We start from the raw sequence: 14,413 nt of genomic DNA on the forward strand, positions 1-14,413 counted from the left end.
CTTGGGTGCAAATGTGGCACTTGGAGGAGGAGGACATAGAACTCCTCTTATGTCAGGCACAAGCCCAGAAAGTAGCGCTTTACCAAGGAGGCCCACTTCTCCCCTCACCTGTCTTTCTTTGGTGGAGGCCTGTGTCAGGCGCCTGCAGTACCTTGCCCTGGCGGCAGCCCCTGATACTGTGTGAGTGCTCACAAGTTAACTGGGGTCTTAAGTGAGTTCCTCATCTCACCATGGCAAGTGTGGACAGAGTGGAGAGCCACAGGGCTGAGAAGCAGGAGGCAGAGAATGTGAAGCTGCCCTGACCATTCGCCTCTCCAGCCTCAGTATTCCCAGCTGTACCAGGACAATGCCTGGAAGCTCCTCTAAGTCTGTTTCTCCCTATTCCCTGCTATGGTCAGCATCTAGGTCTGGCCTTGGAGCCTTTAGCTACCTCTTCAGGATCTTACCCCCAGCCCCCAATAAAGCAGCACAGACCAAGGCCTTGGGGACTGTTTCCTGCTCTGCCCAGTGGTGGGCTTTCACCTGGACTAACTCAGCTGTGTCAGAAGGTGAACACGGAAGAAAGATGGGCCGAGAGAGAAGAGCCAAGAACAGCAACTGGCTCTGGACTCCGTGTCCCCTGTATGTTTCAGCGGGGCTCCCAGGATGAAGGGCGATATCCCTCTGGGTCCCTAACTATACACCAGCTCTATACACAAGCCTGTTTATTTCCGTACAAAACCATATATCTATTTTACACAAAGAGTACCCCACCGCTTCCCCACATGTCAGCACCCTACCCCTGGGGAACATCCCCCAGAAGGATGGGGCTGAGACCCAACCCCTTTGGCCATAGCTTCTGCCTGTGCTGGCTGGACCAGCTCAACTCACGAGAAAATAAATAAGGAGGCTCAGGCAGAATCTGTACTGGACCAGCCAGATCCTATCCCAGCCCAATGGCCAAGCAGTTGGCTCCTCAGGCGCAGAGGACCTGGAGTGTTGTCAGTCTGTGAACCGTTTAAGACGTGAGAAGACCCCCGCGGAGGCCTGAGCTCCCGGGGTTACAAGTAGGTGTCCTCACTCTCCTGGGAGGTCAGGCTCTCCTGGGAACGGTGGCAGGCTAAGTTCTGAGGAGTAGGGTCCTGGGGGACCGGGTCCTGGGAGCCTGGGTCCTTTGGGGACACACCCTGAGGAGGACATGCATCTCCTGAAGCAGTCACCACTGTGGCTTGACTGAGGCCTGGGGACTTGTCCAGTTGCGCACTGGTCTTTGTCCGCTTCTGCTCCTTCTGGGCCTGCTTGTGTGGCTTAGCCTTGGAGCTGAGGAGGGCTGCATCTGGGGGTAGGCGGATGGAAGGTGAAGGTTGCAGGGCAGGTCGGGGACCAGGCTCTGCATCCAGGATGGCTTTGGCACCATGCATCCTGGGCGGAGAGCGGCACTCCAGCTCACCACGCGTCTCTTGCCAGCGCCGCAGCTGGATGAGGTGTTCCCGCTCAATCTGGCGCTCTGTCACAGGCAGCTCTATCACCTTTGGGGCAATGAGGAGCAGGTGAGCACCGGAAGGATGACCTTCCCCTCTGCTTTCCTGCCCACCAGCATCCCTTACCTGTCGGCTAAAGGGAGGATATCATTGTGGTCTGAGTGCCAAACATGAGAGCCATGGTCTCGGAAGAGACAGCTACCTACAGCCCACACACCCCTCTCTCCTTACATCTAGGACAGGAGGAAGGGCAGAGCTGACATGGGCAACCCCACTCTTAGCCAGTATGTCACCTACTGACTAGGGCAGCCTGGCTTCAGTTCCAGCCCTATCACTTTTCAGCTGGTGACAAAGGAAAGTCACTTTGAAATTTTGCCTCTCTGAGCCCTACTTCCTCAAGTGTAAAATGGGGTCAGTGCTGGAAGTGGGCACAGATGACCTTGTATGTCTGCCCCTGCTACAATGCACTGTCATGAGCCTGGCCATGATCCCCAACAGAAGCTGGCCATGTATGTATCTCTTCATTTGTAGCCTCTGAAAAACAAGTATCCAAAAAGAAAACTGAGGGGGCTATAGATCACAGCTCTGCTCTGTTCCCAGAGTGGAGTGGCCTAGCTAATGGGGACACTTCATAGTGCCTCTTGTACCCTGCCCACCTCGCCTGACCTGGCCTGACCAGTCAACCCTTGGGGCAGGGCCATACAAAGTCAACTGCCAGCTTCCCCTCCCTCCCATAGCAGGTGGGAGACGCAGGTCCGCACCTCCTGAACCAGGAAGGCTTCTTGCATGATCTTGGGGCTGAGGCTCCGCAGCTGCTCGATGGTTTCATACTGGCCCTGGCATGCTTTGAGCTTCTCTGGGGAGCCCAGTGCATGCTTCAGTAGTACCAGCCCCACACGGAAGATGATCTTGACTCCTGTATGGGGCGGGGAGGCAGGTGATGAGTCCAAGGAGGCTTGGGGCTTCTTTTGCACCCCCCACTATCCACCATAGTCTGGTACCTTCACAAAAGAACATGTCCCAAACTCGCAGCACAGAGCTCCAGGGCAGCGTGCGGGCAAAAGCACACATGAACCACTCTGTCATGTACAGCAGGGGATCAATCTTCTGGCGGCTAAGGTGCTTGTGAGCCACGGGGGACACCTTCTGTAGCAGTGAGAAGAGGATCTCGCCGTCCAGCTGGATTGCCTCCTGAAGAGACATCAAGGCCACAGAGCCATGACCACAGCCCCATGTGAGCTCCTAGTACTGGGCCAACATTGAGTAATTCATCAGGTAGCCAGAGCCTATAGAGCACTGGCAGGCAGATGGACAGACCAGACACAAGACGGTCCCCTCAGGGAGACTGAAATAGTCCGTGGACACAGAATGGGGGAGGGACAATGGGGCTGAGTGTCCCAAACACCACATGAATGGGAACTCCTGCTTGTCAAGGTCAAGGAAAGCTCTGCGCATGGGGTGAAAGGTGAGGGAAAGGCATTCTGGTGGGACAGAGTGGAGCTGCAACAAGCTCTTACGCCAAAGTCAATGAGGCATGGCTGGGAGCCGAGGCACAGATGGAGGTGAGTGTGTAACTGGTACGTAAGTGGCTTCTATCAGGCCTTGTGGCTTTAGCCTGGGTGGCTATGAGTGAAGGGGGAGGGCCTTGGAGCAGCCACAGAATGCATTCAGCCTGGAGCATCTCAGGCTAGGTAGGTACTCACCAGTTTCTCACTGTAGTAGCCAGGCAGGTACTTCTCACAGACTTGTACCAGACACCAGAAGGCTTGCTGTGGGTGAGAGAGGCGTGAGCCCTTGAGGCGGGGATTAGGTCCCAGTGCCCATCCGCCCACCCACCCGCCTAGGTCCTAGGTACCTCAGCAGGCATGTGCATGAGGAGCACAGCAGCAATGGGTGCCTGCGCCTGGCAGTAGCCCTCCTCAGGGCGGTACAGCGTGTAGGCCTTCAGCACACGGAACAGGTCCTGCTGGCTATGAAGAGGTCAGGCAGGATAGGAGGGCAGGAGCTGACTACTGCCCATCACCTCCCTGTACTCCATGTCTACAGGCTTGCCTCAGAACCTGCCCTGCCCTTCCCAGAAAAGGATGTGCTTGTAGTCACCAATGGGTCAGCCTCCGACCTGTGACCCACCCAATGACAGGATTCAAACAGAAAGCAAGGATTGGACTAGGGCTGGATGCCGGATAGAGACAGACTGAGTGAGGAAGGGCTAGAGAGGGCCACCCTGCTGGATACTTCTGTCCTTGCCTAATACATCACTCCCCTCCTGTCTCTGTCCACCAACCTCACTTATCCCTTTCCGTACATCAAGAGGGCCTGACCAGGAAAGTTCTAACAGCCCAGAGAGTAAATCACGCAAGCAGCCGCAAGAGTCAAAAGTGGGTCAGTACACTGCCAGCGCACAGAAGGTAAAGGGCAACAGTAGAGTTTCGCACCCATGCGGCCAAGCTCACTGTACCGCTCCTGACAGTCGAAGAGACAGCTTAGAGCCATCTTCTAGCCCACATACTTAGCCTGCTTACCCATGGCCTCCTCGGGACACGAACATCTCATGGAATGGGAACTGCCGGTGCAGGTCACGCTCAATCACATCTAGCCACTTGGGGTCCCCAGGAGACATGTCCAGCTCCTGGAAGCAAGGGCATAATGTCAGGAAGCAGTGAGGAGCACCCTTGGTAGGAGGCAACTGTCTCAGGGACCAGATTAGGCACCAACGGCCCCCAATTTCATCATAGAACCAGGCCTTCCTGAAGACATGTAAGGAAACCCACAGAGGCAACAATGGCAGGACCCTGGGAAGCCTGAGAGGAATCCTAACTCTTGGAAGTCTTAGGAGCAAGCATCAATTCCAGCTGTGGCCAGAATCACAGTAGTCAGGGCTCAGTTTATCCAGGGATAATGTCTTGTCCTTCAGACAGAAAGCTTCTTCCCAACACGAGCTACAGGTGTTACTACTGCTTGGAGCCAGATGCAGAACTGGGTATCCAACACATATGGCACTTGCTGGCCCTTTCCCTACCCCAAAACAGATCCCGTCATTACACTCTGATCAGAGACAGGAGAACTAAAGGGTTAAATGAAAGTCTTTTTACCCAAGGCCTCCTGACTAGAAAAATGGAGCTGGGACTTGAGAGCAGATGTGAATCAGAGCCACCAAACCCAGCTGTTCTGCTGCCTGCATCCTGTGTTGCAGGTGTCACCTGCTCAGGAAGGGAGTGTGACATCTGTCAGGTGTTACGTGCTTGTCCAGGTACTAGGGTTCATCAGCATCCTACCAGACATCTCAGGGGTGGTCAGTTCCTTTCTGGACACTATTCTGTACACATACAAAGCTCTGTGCTACTGTCATGGCAGTGGTGGCACAAGCCTTTAATCCCAGAACTTAGAGAAAACGGAGTATCTCTGAGTTCAAGGCCAGTCTGGGCTACAAAGTGAGGTCCAGGACAGCCAAGTCTGCACAGAGAAACCTTGTATCAGAAAACAAAAAACAAACAAGCCTCCCTACCCCCCTACAAAAAAACCAACCACTCCTCCAACACAAAACAAAGTTCTGTGCTTCCTTGCACCAAGGATACACTCCTCGACAGTGCCCTCAGTAGGCTGGCCACTCCCAGCCTTGGCTCTCGTGGCTGAGCCTTCTGGACTGTGGGTGGAGCACCCATTCCTGAGCCCACCAACTCTGACCAGGATGGAGTCCATTGGAATGCAGGAGACAGAGCTACTAGAAGGAAGATTCTAGAGTCAAGAAGTTGCTCTTGTGGGACCTGACCTTGGTGCTATGTGGGAATATCCAATCACCCTGATTCATAGCCAAGTGTTGTCACCTAACCACGTTCTCTGTCCCCAGGCCCAAGTGCTGCCAACAAATAGCTTGAACCTCTCCAGGTCAACAGTGTAAACTCCAGACTGCCCTGCCCTGCCCCTGCACACTCTTCACAGACAACAGGTCTGGCCAGAGAGAAGTTATTCGTTGAAGTATGAAGGATATCAACAAAGTCCTGGTGGCTGGCAGCTCTGTCTCACTGCCTGCCATTAGTCCCAACACTCTGGGGGGAAGCCATGATGCCTTGGCCAAGTCTGGCAGGTAAGCTGGGGCAACCCCGAGGAAGCCAAATGCATCCACGGTATTCTCCAGGCTTAGTTGCTCAGCTTAGTGAATTGAAGAATACTGTACCATGCCAGCCATGGGTAGGTGGATAGGGAGAGGGATACAGAAGACATGGTCTCTGACCACTGAATGACTGACTGGCTTCTGACCCCCAAGTAGCCCTGAAGACCACCTAATGGATCATGTCTAAGTTAGGCTTAGAGACAGAATACAGAGTACAAGATGGGGGACAAGAAAAGTGAAGGCTTTTGTGGTCCTAACACATAGCCCTTGGAAGGCTACAGCACACATTCAAAGCATCAACCGGGGAAGTTGTTGGGGGTCACTTCCTGATGACCAAGAGCTGTGTAGAAATGCACTGTGCTCAACCATGAAAGCAAACTTGACTAACCGTTGAGAGAAAGGCTAGAGTAAGGTGGCAGAACTGTAATGGAGTCTATTCTACTGGGGCCTGCTAAGGGCAGAGCCTTAGTGAACAACAGCTTCCAGTAGACATGGATCACGGACTGGGACAACGTGGTTCTTGAGCAGTCAGGCCTGTGAGCAAAGATGTCCATCTTACTGAGGTCTAGGATAGTATATGGGGGATCCACTGCCAGGGGAGATGCTTAACGCAGAGATACAACAGGTTGGTGAAGAAAGAAAGGAAAACTCACGTCAAACTTCCCAGGGTTCTGCTGAAGTTTCACCTTGCCTCCCGACAGGTACTGCCAAGCCCGTCCCCGCAGGGAAGGTGGGATGCCCTTCTGGCATCGAAGACGAATCTGAAAGTCAAAACAACAGCTGTGCTCACGCACCCACCCCAGCAGCTCCTCTGCTAAGGCCTGGTGGGCCTTCAGTGAGCCTCCCCACAAGAGCAGAAAGGGAAGAACTAAGGGCTTTCTGCCCTGCACAGCAGAGCCCACGGGGAGGATGGGGACTGCAATTAGACATGCTGCCACCAGGTGATGGCAGAGTGCTTATTCTCTAATGACAATGCAGGCATTCCAGAGGTAGACCACAGAATTCTGGGCCCCAGAACTATAGCCAACCCTTAGTATCCATGGAAAATGTGTTCTGGGACCCTTGCAGACAACAAACTTTCCTCAAATCCCTCATACAAAGAAGTATGATGCTGTGTGCTGTCAGATCTCAAAGAAACTAGGACAGGCAGTTAACTGTGATGCTATCAGCCCACCAGGGTAAATGTAGGGCTTCAGGCCCACTCAGTATCTGTGGATCCCCTCAGCTCTTCTGACCACACTCCCTACCTTAAACTTCTGTGCTTGGCTGCTTCCCTCCCTCCAGCTTCTCCTCCCTATATAACCTGCCATTCCACCACGAGTTCTGTTGCTCCTGTGCTCTTGCTCCCTGGTCCCCTCTCTTGCCCTCTCTCTTCTCTTTCCCTCTCGCCCCTACCTCCTTCATTGCCCAGTTCAGTCTGCTGCCATGTTCAGTCTCCTGATTTCTCTCCCTATGCTGGACTTTCCAGATGCCCCTGGAAAGACTCTCCCTCAAGTCTACAATAAAAACCTTCTCCTCAGCTATACCTCGGAGTGGCCAGACATTATCACTCACATGCCTTGAATCCGAACACTCAGGAAGCTAGGCTGGAACTTGTTGTGTAGTACACAATGGCCTTGAACTCACAGAGATCCAGAGTCAAGGCATGTGCTGCCATGGACAGCCTACTACCATGTCTTTTAAGAAGTCACAAAACTGTTTAAGGGAACAGAAGGTACTAAAGAGGCAGAGAGAGGAGAGGAAAGGGGTACAGGTGGGAATATGCTCAATGTACAATCTATGAAAATTTGAAACAAATACAAAATAAAGAACAGAACACTTTCCTCAGAATGGGAAGAGTCAGCACACACCCAGAAACCCCGCCAGCCCCGCACTGTGCCGCACAGGCTGCAGACGCGGCTCTGGGCTTCCCACCTCACTACACCCTGGGGCCCGAGGACGGGAAGGAGTGCTCTCCTCCTGGGCTTGATCCTAAAGGAAGGAAGGGAAGCCAGCTGCCTTACCAGGGGGGTGAGTGCAAAGGCAGAGGGCCCGGGCATGCGGGACGATGGCAGAGAGGATAGTGCTGACAGCCAGTGATTCTCTCTTACCTCTGTGAGAAGCAGCCTGGCCTGAGACCAAAGAGCCAAGTGCTTGTGGCATGAGAGCAGCTGATGTGGGTTTGAATCCCACACTGACCTTGGGCCAGCCACCTCTCACCTGGGTTAAGATCTGAATGACATTACACATTCCTCTGGAATGCATAATGAAGCTGGAAGGGGCTCTATCAGAGTGGGAACTGTGCTTAGTGTGGGCTTCTTCTCCACATCATCCCAGAAAGATACCTGGTGCAGAAAGGCCAAGGGCTTCAGCTGCTGCCTAACTCTCCTCAACTGGAAAGCCCCTCAAATAGCCCCTCTTGAAGAGGGGCACAAAGGACCTTCCTGATGACCAACATAGGCAAGAGAACTTTCCAGAGCTTGGAGCGGGTTAAGGACTAGGAAAGAGACAGGCAGCAGTCTGTAGAACACAGTCAGTCATGAAGAGCAGTTGGCTACTCACAAGAGCCAAGCTGGGGCTTCCCGACTGCTTAAAAACTGGGAGAGAAGAGAGCAGAAGAGAACAATAGCACACACTGAGGATAATTTCCTGTTGCTGTGAGACAAGGGTCATCTTAAGGAAGCCACTTTGGGCAGGCTTTGGCAGTGGGACATAGGACAGCCCAGAGCCTCAGGTCCTACAACATCTTACACTTGGGCAAAATGAGTATGACATCCTTCTCCAAGTGCATCACACGTGCGAGCTGCAGGACGACCACGGAGCACAGTCAGCCCACTGTGATACCCTCATGGACGCCACAGCCAGGGCAGGGGATAGAGAGTCAAGAGGACAGCTAGCCTTTCTCAGACACCTAGTCTGAGTGCTGGAGACGGTCATCAACCTGCCTTAGGGAGGACGGGCAGAATGAGTTAGGATAGCCCAAGGGAAGTGCTGCCAGATACTCCAAAAACTACCTATCTCTACAGCAAACTGATGACACCCTGCCTGCTGAACTCTGGGAAGGCACATCCCTGACTCCCGACAGGCCCCCATTTCTGTCCTGAGCACAACTGGGAGGTGGAAGAAGACACCCTCCTTCCAGGACTATGAATATGTCCAGGAGAAATGTTGGGTCTGAGCCTACTTTCCAAAACAGTTATTATGCTTCCTGTGTCATGGCTTCCTGTACTGGAAGAAGCCATGCTTCCAAAGCCGGGCAGGAGTTACCAGGGAGAGCCAATGTGCCTACAGCTGAGGTAGCCATCTTGATCTGGGTCTCTGAGTACAATGAATTAAATAAAGCGTGTCTTTGAAGGCCTCTGCTGGGCAAAGGCAGCCTTTAACCTTTACCCATGGTGTAGGGGAAGCCAAAGGGAAAAGGAAGGGCTGCTGAATGCTCTATGGTAGGCACTCCCCACAGCTACAAAAGAATCAGGAACTGGAGGAAAGATAAGGTAGAACCCCAAAGTTAACCAGGGAACAACTGGAAAATAAGTGTCTTAAAAATACTGATTTTGGGGCTGGTGAGATGGCTCAGTGGGTAAGAGCACCCAACTGCTCTTCCGAAGGTCCGAAGTTCAAATCCCAGCAACCACATGGTGGCTCACAACCACCCGTAATGAGATCTGATGCCCTCTTCTGGTGTGTCTGAAGACAGCTACAGTGTACTTACATATAATAAATAAATCTTAAAAACAAAACAAAACAAAAAAAAACTGATTTTGCCAAGTATGGTAGTGCATGCCTATCCTCCTAGCACTAGGGAGGCAGACAAACTACATTGAGTTAGAGACTAGCCCGATCTCTAGAGCAAAACACACACACACACACACATGCAAGCAGGCACTTAGTGGGTGAAGAGGGAGGAGAGAGAGAAAGGGAGGGTTGACTCTCTCCTTTCCATGCTAAGCACATAGTCTATCACTGCACTCTACCAGGAACTGTGCTCAGAGCAGCAAGAATGAGCTCAAGCCCGGGAGCTTCTCCCCTGGCAGTCCGTGAAGCACTTCCTGTCACCACCTTGCAAGGATCCTCATAAAGGGCTTATCACTCCCACTCTACTAATGACTGTGTCTGAAAAGGGGAAGACATCTTATCCTAAATTACACAGCTCACGCATGAAGACATTCACTCCTGACTTCCAGCCCTGCCTGGGCAAACAGAACTAGCCTGGGGGAATGGCCTAACTTTGTGGACTGGAATATGCAGAGTCTGTGGCCATGAGTGGCCAGGTAGTAGCTAAGCACCACAAAGGGCTCCCAAAGACACCGACACACAGCTTCAGCATGGTGGGTGAGTGTGGGGTTCCCATAGGATGAGCAAGCCTGGACCTAAGGACATTCTAACGCGACAGGGAAAGGGTGTTCTCATTTTTATAAAACTACTTGTAAATTGTAGGATTACTTTTCTTTCTTTCCACTTTGCCCAGGAAGGAGACAAGTAGAAAATAACCAACTTGTCTAGGTGGTGAAGAAGGCCCTTCCTGTGGTAGTTAATAGTGTAGACACTAAAGTTTACTGCCTGTCTTCAAATCTTAGGCCACTGGTAAAGCGAGAGTACCGCTAGAATGAATCTCACTGGGGTGTTAGCCAGATTACTGTAGTCAAGAGATGAACCATCCCTCACACATTAACTGAACCAATACTAGGAAGATCTTCAGCCTTTCTCCTGGCAGGGGTAAAGCACAGTTACCCGTGAGGGCTGTTGGTTTAACTCTAGAGTTCTCTGTGGTCTTCTCTGAAGTCACGTGCCAGGTACAAACCTTGCTCCACCCTAGAGCCAGCTTCTGCCGCTCACTTCTAATGGAGGACCTCCGGCAGCCTGACAGTTGGAAAGGCCCCTGATTTACTGCAGTGACATTGCTCTCCTTCCTTCTCCTCCCAGACTGTTAACCCCCAGCCCCAGGCCCAAGGCCAGGTCCCTTACCTTTTTGTGCTTCTTGGCCATCCATTTGTCCCAGTTGTTGAGCATGTCCAGCCACTTGGACTCCCTCTGCCTCAGCACCTCCAGGGGAACTTCCTCCAGTCTGTGGATCAGAGGCCAGGGTATCAGATGTGCCAAGAGAAGCAAAGACCCTGGGTTTAGCCCCAGCCAGCAAGCTGGCCAGCCCAGCAGCACAATGCCTGTGTCTGTATACCTCCTTCAGGTCTGCAGACTCATGGTGCCCTACTGCAGATGAGCAGAGTGCTTGCCACCCCAGCCACAAAAGTCACGGGCCAGATACAACAGGGGCAAGTGCCTGTTCTCCTGACATGTCAGGGGGCCAGGGATACCTTGCCTCTCTGGGCAGAGACTGAGTGTGTGCCTCTGCACTGGAGTCAAGCACTCCTGCCTTAGTAAATAAGCCTCTTCAGGGGGCCAGCACACTAGGAGGAAAGCTGGATGAAAAACTAGTCAAGCAAATACAGAAATAACATGCTTGCCTCTTTACCTGAGTCAAGCTGGTTACTCAGCCTTTCCCCAATTACACCCTTGCTATTTCCCATCACTCAACCTCCACGCATGCCAAACCCTTGGCTGGAATGCTCCCTGAGTGTCTCCATGTGCTAAAGTCATACAGACACTTCAAAGTCCCTTCAAATGCCACCTTCTAACTGAGCAGCTGTGTCACTTTTAAACAGGCTAAGAAAACTTGTTCCCAGGCCCCTTGTGGAATTGACATTTGATGGGTACTGATCAGTCCAGGCAGATTAGCACCAAAGAAGGCAGAGGCGAGCTGGGAAGGGATCCCTGTCTTAAGTAGAAAGCACAATCACCTCGCTCCTCCGTGAGGCTTCTGAAGGGGATAAGCCCTGAGCATCCCCGCATTCACACAACTCTCAAAGGCAGAGAAGAAAAGGAGACCAACATGCAGGCGTTCTACAGATGCCTTCTTATCCAGCCTACAGAGTGATGGCAAAGCGGACAACCATACAACACAAACTGTGCATGCACAACTCTCTCTCACACACAGTTTCCTCAGATGCACTTTAAACTATTAGGTTATCAAAATCTTACATTTGTCTATTGCTTTGTTGTGCTTTTGTGAAGTTTTTTGTTTGTTTGTTTGTTTCTTCAAGTAAGACAGCACTTGGTGTGATGAGAGGTGGCTCAGTGGTGGAGTACTTGCCTAAATTGCCAGGCACTCTCATCAATTCTCAGCACCACCAGAAAAAAAGAAGGAAAAGTAGTATTTTATAAACTGGACATAATGTTAGCTCTCTGGAGGTAGAGGCAGGAATTTAAGGCTAGCCTGGGAAAGATGACATCCTAAATAAATAAATAAATAAATAAATGGCTGGAAAGATGGCTCAGTGGTTAAAAGCACCAGTTGCTCTTCCAGAGGCCCCCAGGGTTCAATTCCCAGCACCCACATGGCAGCTCATAACTGTGAAGTTCCAGTTCCAGGGGATCAGACACCCTCACACAGACATACATGCAGGTAAAATACCAATGCATATAAAATAAAAATAAGTAAATCATTACAAAAATTTAAAGTACTTGACAGTATTAAGAAAGGATTGGTGTGCGCCGGGCGTGGTGGCGCACGCCTTTAATCCCAGCACTCGGGAGGCAGAGGCAGGTGGATTTCTGAGTTCGAGGCCAGCCTGGTCTACAGAGTGAGTTCCAGGACAGCCAAGGAAACAGAGAAACCCTGCCTCGAAAAACCAAAAAAAAAAAAAAAAAAAAAGAAAGGATTGGTGTGAGGGGGCAGGGAGCAAGATATAAAGTGAATAAGTAAAAAAATAACTTGAAAGAAAGGAAGGAAGGAAGGAAGGAAGGAAGGAAGGAAGGAAGAAAGAAAGAAAGAAAGAAAGAAAGAAAGAAAGAAAGAAAGAAAGGATTGATTACACATGACAGAGTCTGAGAAACAGGCTCAGAGAGGTTAAATACTCAGGGAGAGAATCCTGCTCAGAGTCAAACAGAAAATCAGTAAGGAACCCGGAACTCAATTCTAAGCCAGATCCTCTGTAGCCTAAAGATGAGATTCAGCCCAATATGCCTTTCCTGACAGGGACACGGGGTGGGAGGCACTTGAGGCAGTTCCAGGGAGCTCTTGGGAACAGGACATGGTAGAGCTGGGCCTGGGGTTGGAGTTTCTGAGTCTCTCTGCCGGAAGGAAACATGTTGCTGTGACTTTTACTGGTTGCAAGAACAGAGGGAGGGGCCCTGGCAGTGCTGAGGCCTCCAGGACACAAAGAGGCAAGTCCTCTGGTTCAGTGCACTTTATCTGGGGAACTGAGCCTGAACTCAGCCTTGGAACAGAACAGCTGAGAAGGAGCTTGCCTAGGATAATAAACTGGGCCCCTCAACAAGGACACAAGTCACTGTGCTCCAAGGTGCTATCTCTCACCATCGAGAGGCAGAACTAAGACACAAAGACACTTTCTTTCTTTCCCTCTTTGATATATAAAAAAGCAGTGCTCAAGCCTCGAGGTCAAGTACATTACAAAAGGATATACGTGTTCAGGCAACCCCCGAATACCCAAGAAGCAGAAACCAAAGGACACTACACCCCCAGACATGATGACATTTATATCAAAAACAGTATTCACTTATGCAACCAGTGAGGGATGAGCTTTCTAGTTAACTAAGCAGAGGGTAGGGTGCTCGCACGAGTCAACAGGAAGTTTTAGCAGTCATGAAGGTGATAACATCTAATTGAGCCCTCTGCACAGATAACAAAACTAAGGCTCAGTGAAGATGAACCTTACAACTGAAATTGCTAGTTGCCAAAGACTCCACATATGATTAAATCCGGCCTGTATGACACCTCAACCCTGGGGTCCAGTTTTGTTGGTAAAATATGACTGTAGGCCTCAGAGATACCTATTCGTTCAAGTGCAATCAGAGAGGAACATGCTGAGAGTTCTTTCAACTGACGTCAGCTGATAGCTTTGGCAGTTTCAAAGCCCCAGTATCAAGCATCAAACCAGAATTCAAATAGGGTAGAAAACAAAAGATCATGTTCCTAGATTCTAAGACAGCATTGATTCTAGGCTTTACCAACTATTAGGCAGGATCTCAGAAAGCCAACAACGGATACTGCTCTCAATGTGTATATTAATCAGAAGATATGTTTTATTTTATTATTTTTATTTTTATTTTTGGGTTTTCGAGACAGGTTTTCTCTGTATAGCCCTGGCTGTCCTGGAACTCACTCTGTAGATAAAGCTGGCCTCGAAATGTTTTAAATTTAAAACCTTAAACTGGGAAATTTTTGAGGAAATACACTCATTTAAATGGCTTCTCTTCCAGCAGGAGAATGTAATCTGGATATTGGTGGGGCAGAAATAGACACAACCCCTAGACACAGAATGTCCATTTTTAAAAACTCAGAAGGCTAAAGGATCCTTCGGTAGACTCAGTAAGGACCTCTGAAAGTATCTGTTCTGGATGAAGGAAGTCTTTCTTCAACAAGGAAGTGTTGTGGGAACTCGAGAGCTAGCTCAGCAGTTTAGAGCACTGGTTGCTCTTCTAGAAAAAAAAAAACCTACGTTTGGTTCCCAGCATCCACATGACACTACCAGCTGTTTACAATTCCAGTTCCAGAGGATCCGATGCCCTCTTCTGGCATTCACAGGCACTGGTACATAAACATACATGTAGACAAAACACTCATACACAGCAAATAAAAAATAAAATCTAAAACGAAAACAAAACCAAGACAAACCACTCCCAAAGCCACCAAGCCACCCTCCCCCATCCCTTCTCTCTGCTTTTTTCTTTTATCCGTGGACAGGCTACACTGTGAACTGACTCTGGAGGGGTGCCAAGCGGGAGCTGTGGGGTGAAGCTGGGAGGATGGGAGGTCTTCGAACAGCATGTTGGTGAGAAGCCCTAA

At 50.6% G+C, this 14,413-nt stretch overlaps 1 protein-coding gene across 1 annotated transcript in view; it reads right to left on the bottom strand.

Annotated features, from left to right (window-relative positions):
- Positions 1-689: 689 nt before the first annotated feature.
- The window catches only part of Tbc1d10a (TBC1 domain family member 10A), a 28,789-nt gene continuing 15,065 nt past the window's right edge, over positions 690-14,413 (bottom strand). Inside the window, exons 2-9 of the mRNA XM_021176755.3 lie at positions 10,516-10,615; positions 6,225-6,332; positions 3,983-4,089; positions 3,316-3,430; positions 3,164-3,229; positions 2,462-2,651; positions 2,222-2,376; positions 690-1,508 (exon numbers count right to left, since the gene is read on the bottom strand). Of these exons, the coding sequence (XP_021032414.1) occupies positions 1,041-1,508; positions 2,222-2,376; positions 2,462-2,651; positions 3,164-3,229; positions 3,316-3,430; positions 3,983-4,089; positions 6,225-6,332; positions 10,516-10,615 (1,309 nt within the window). The 3' untranslated portion in view covers positions 690-1,040. The remainder of the gene's footprint in view (positions 1,509-2,221; positions 2,377-2,461; positions 2,652-3,163; positions 3,230-3,315; positions 3,431-3,982; positions 4,090-6,224; positions 6,333-10,515; positions 10,616-14,413) is intronic.

The sequence above is a fragment of the Mus caroli genome, unplaced genomic scaffold (genome assembly GCF_978045245.1).
Source record: "Mus caroli unplaced genomic scaffold, Mus_caroli_1 scaffold_13, whole genome shotgun sequence".
NCBI classification, from domain to species: Eukaryota; Metazoa; Chordata; class Mammalia; order Rodentia; family Muridae; genus Mus; species Mus caroli.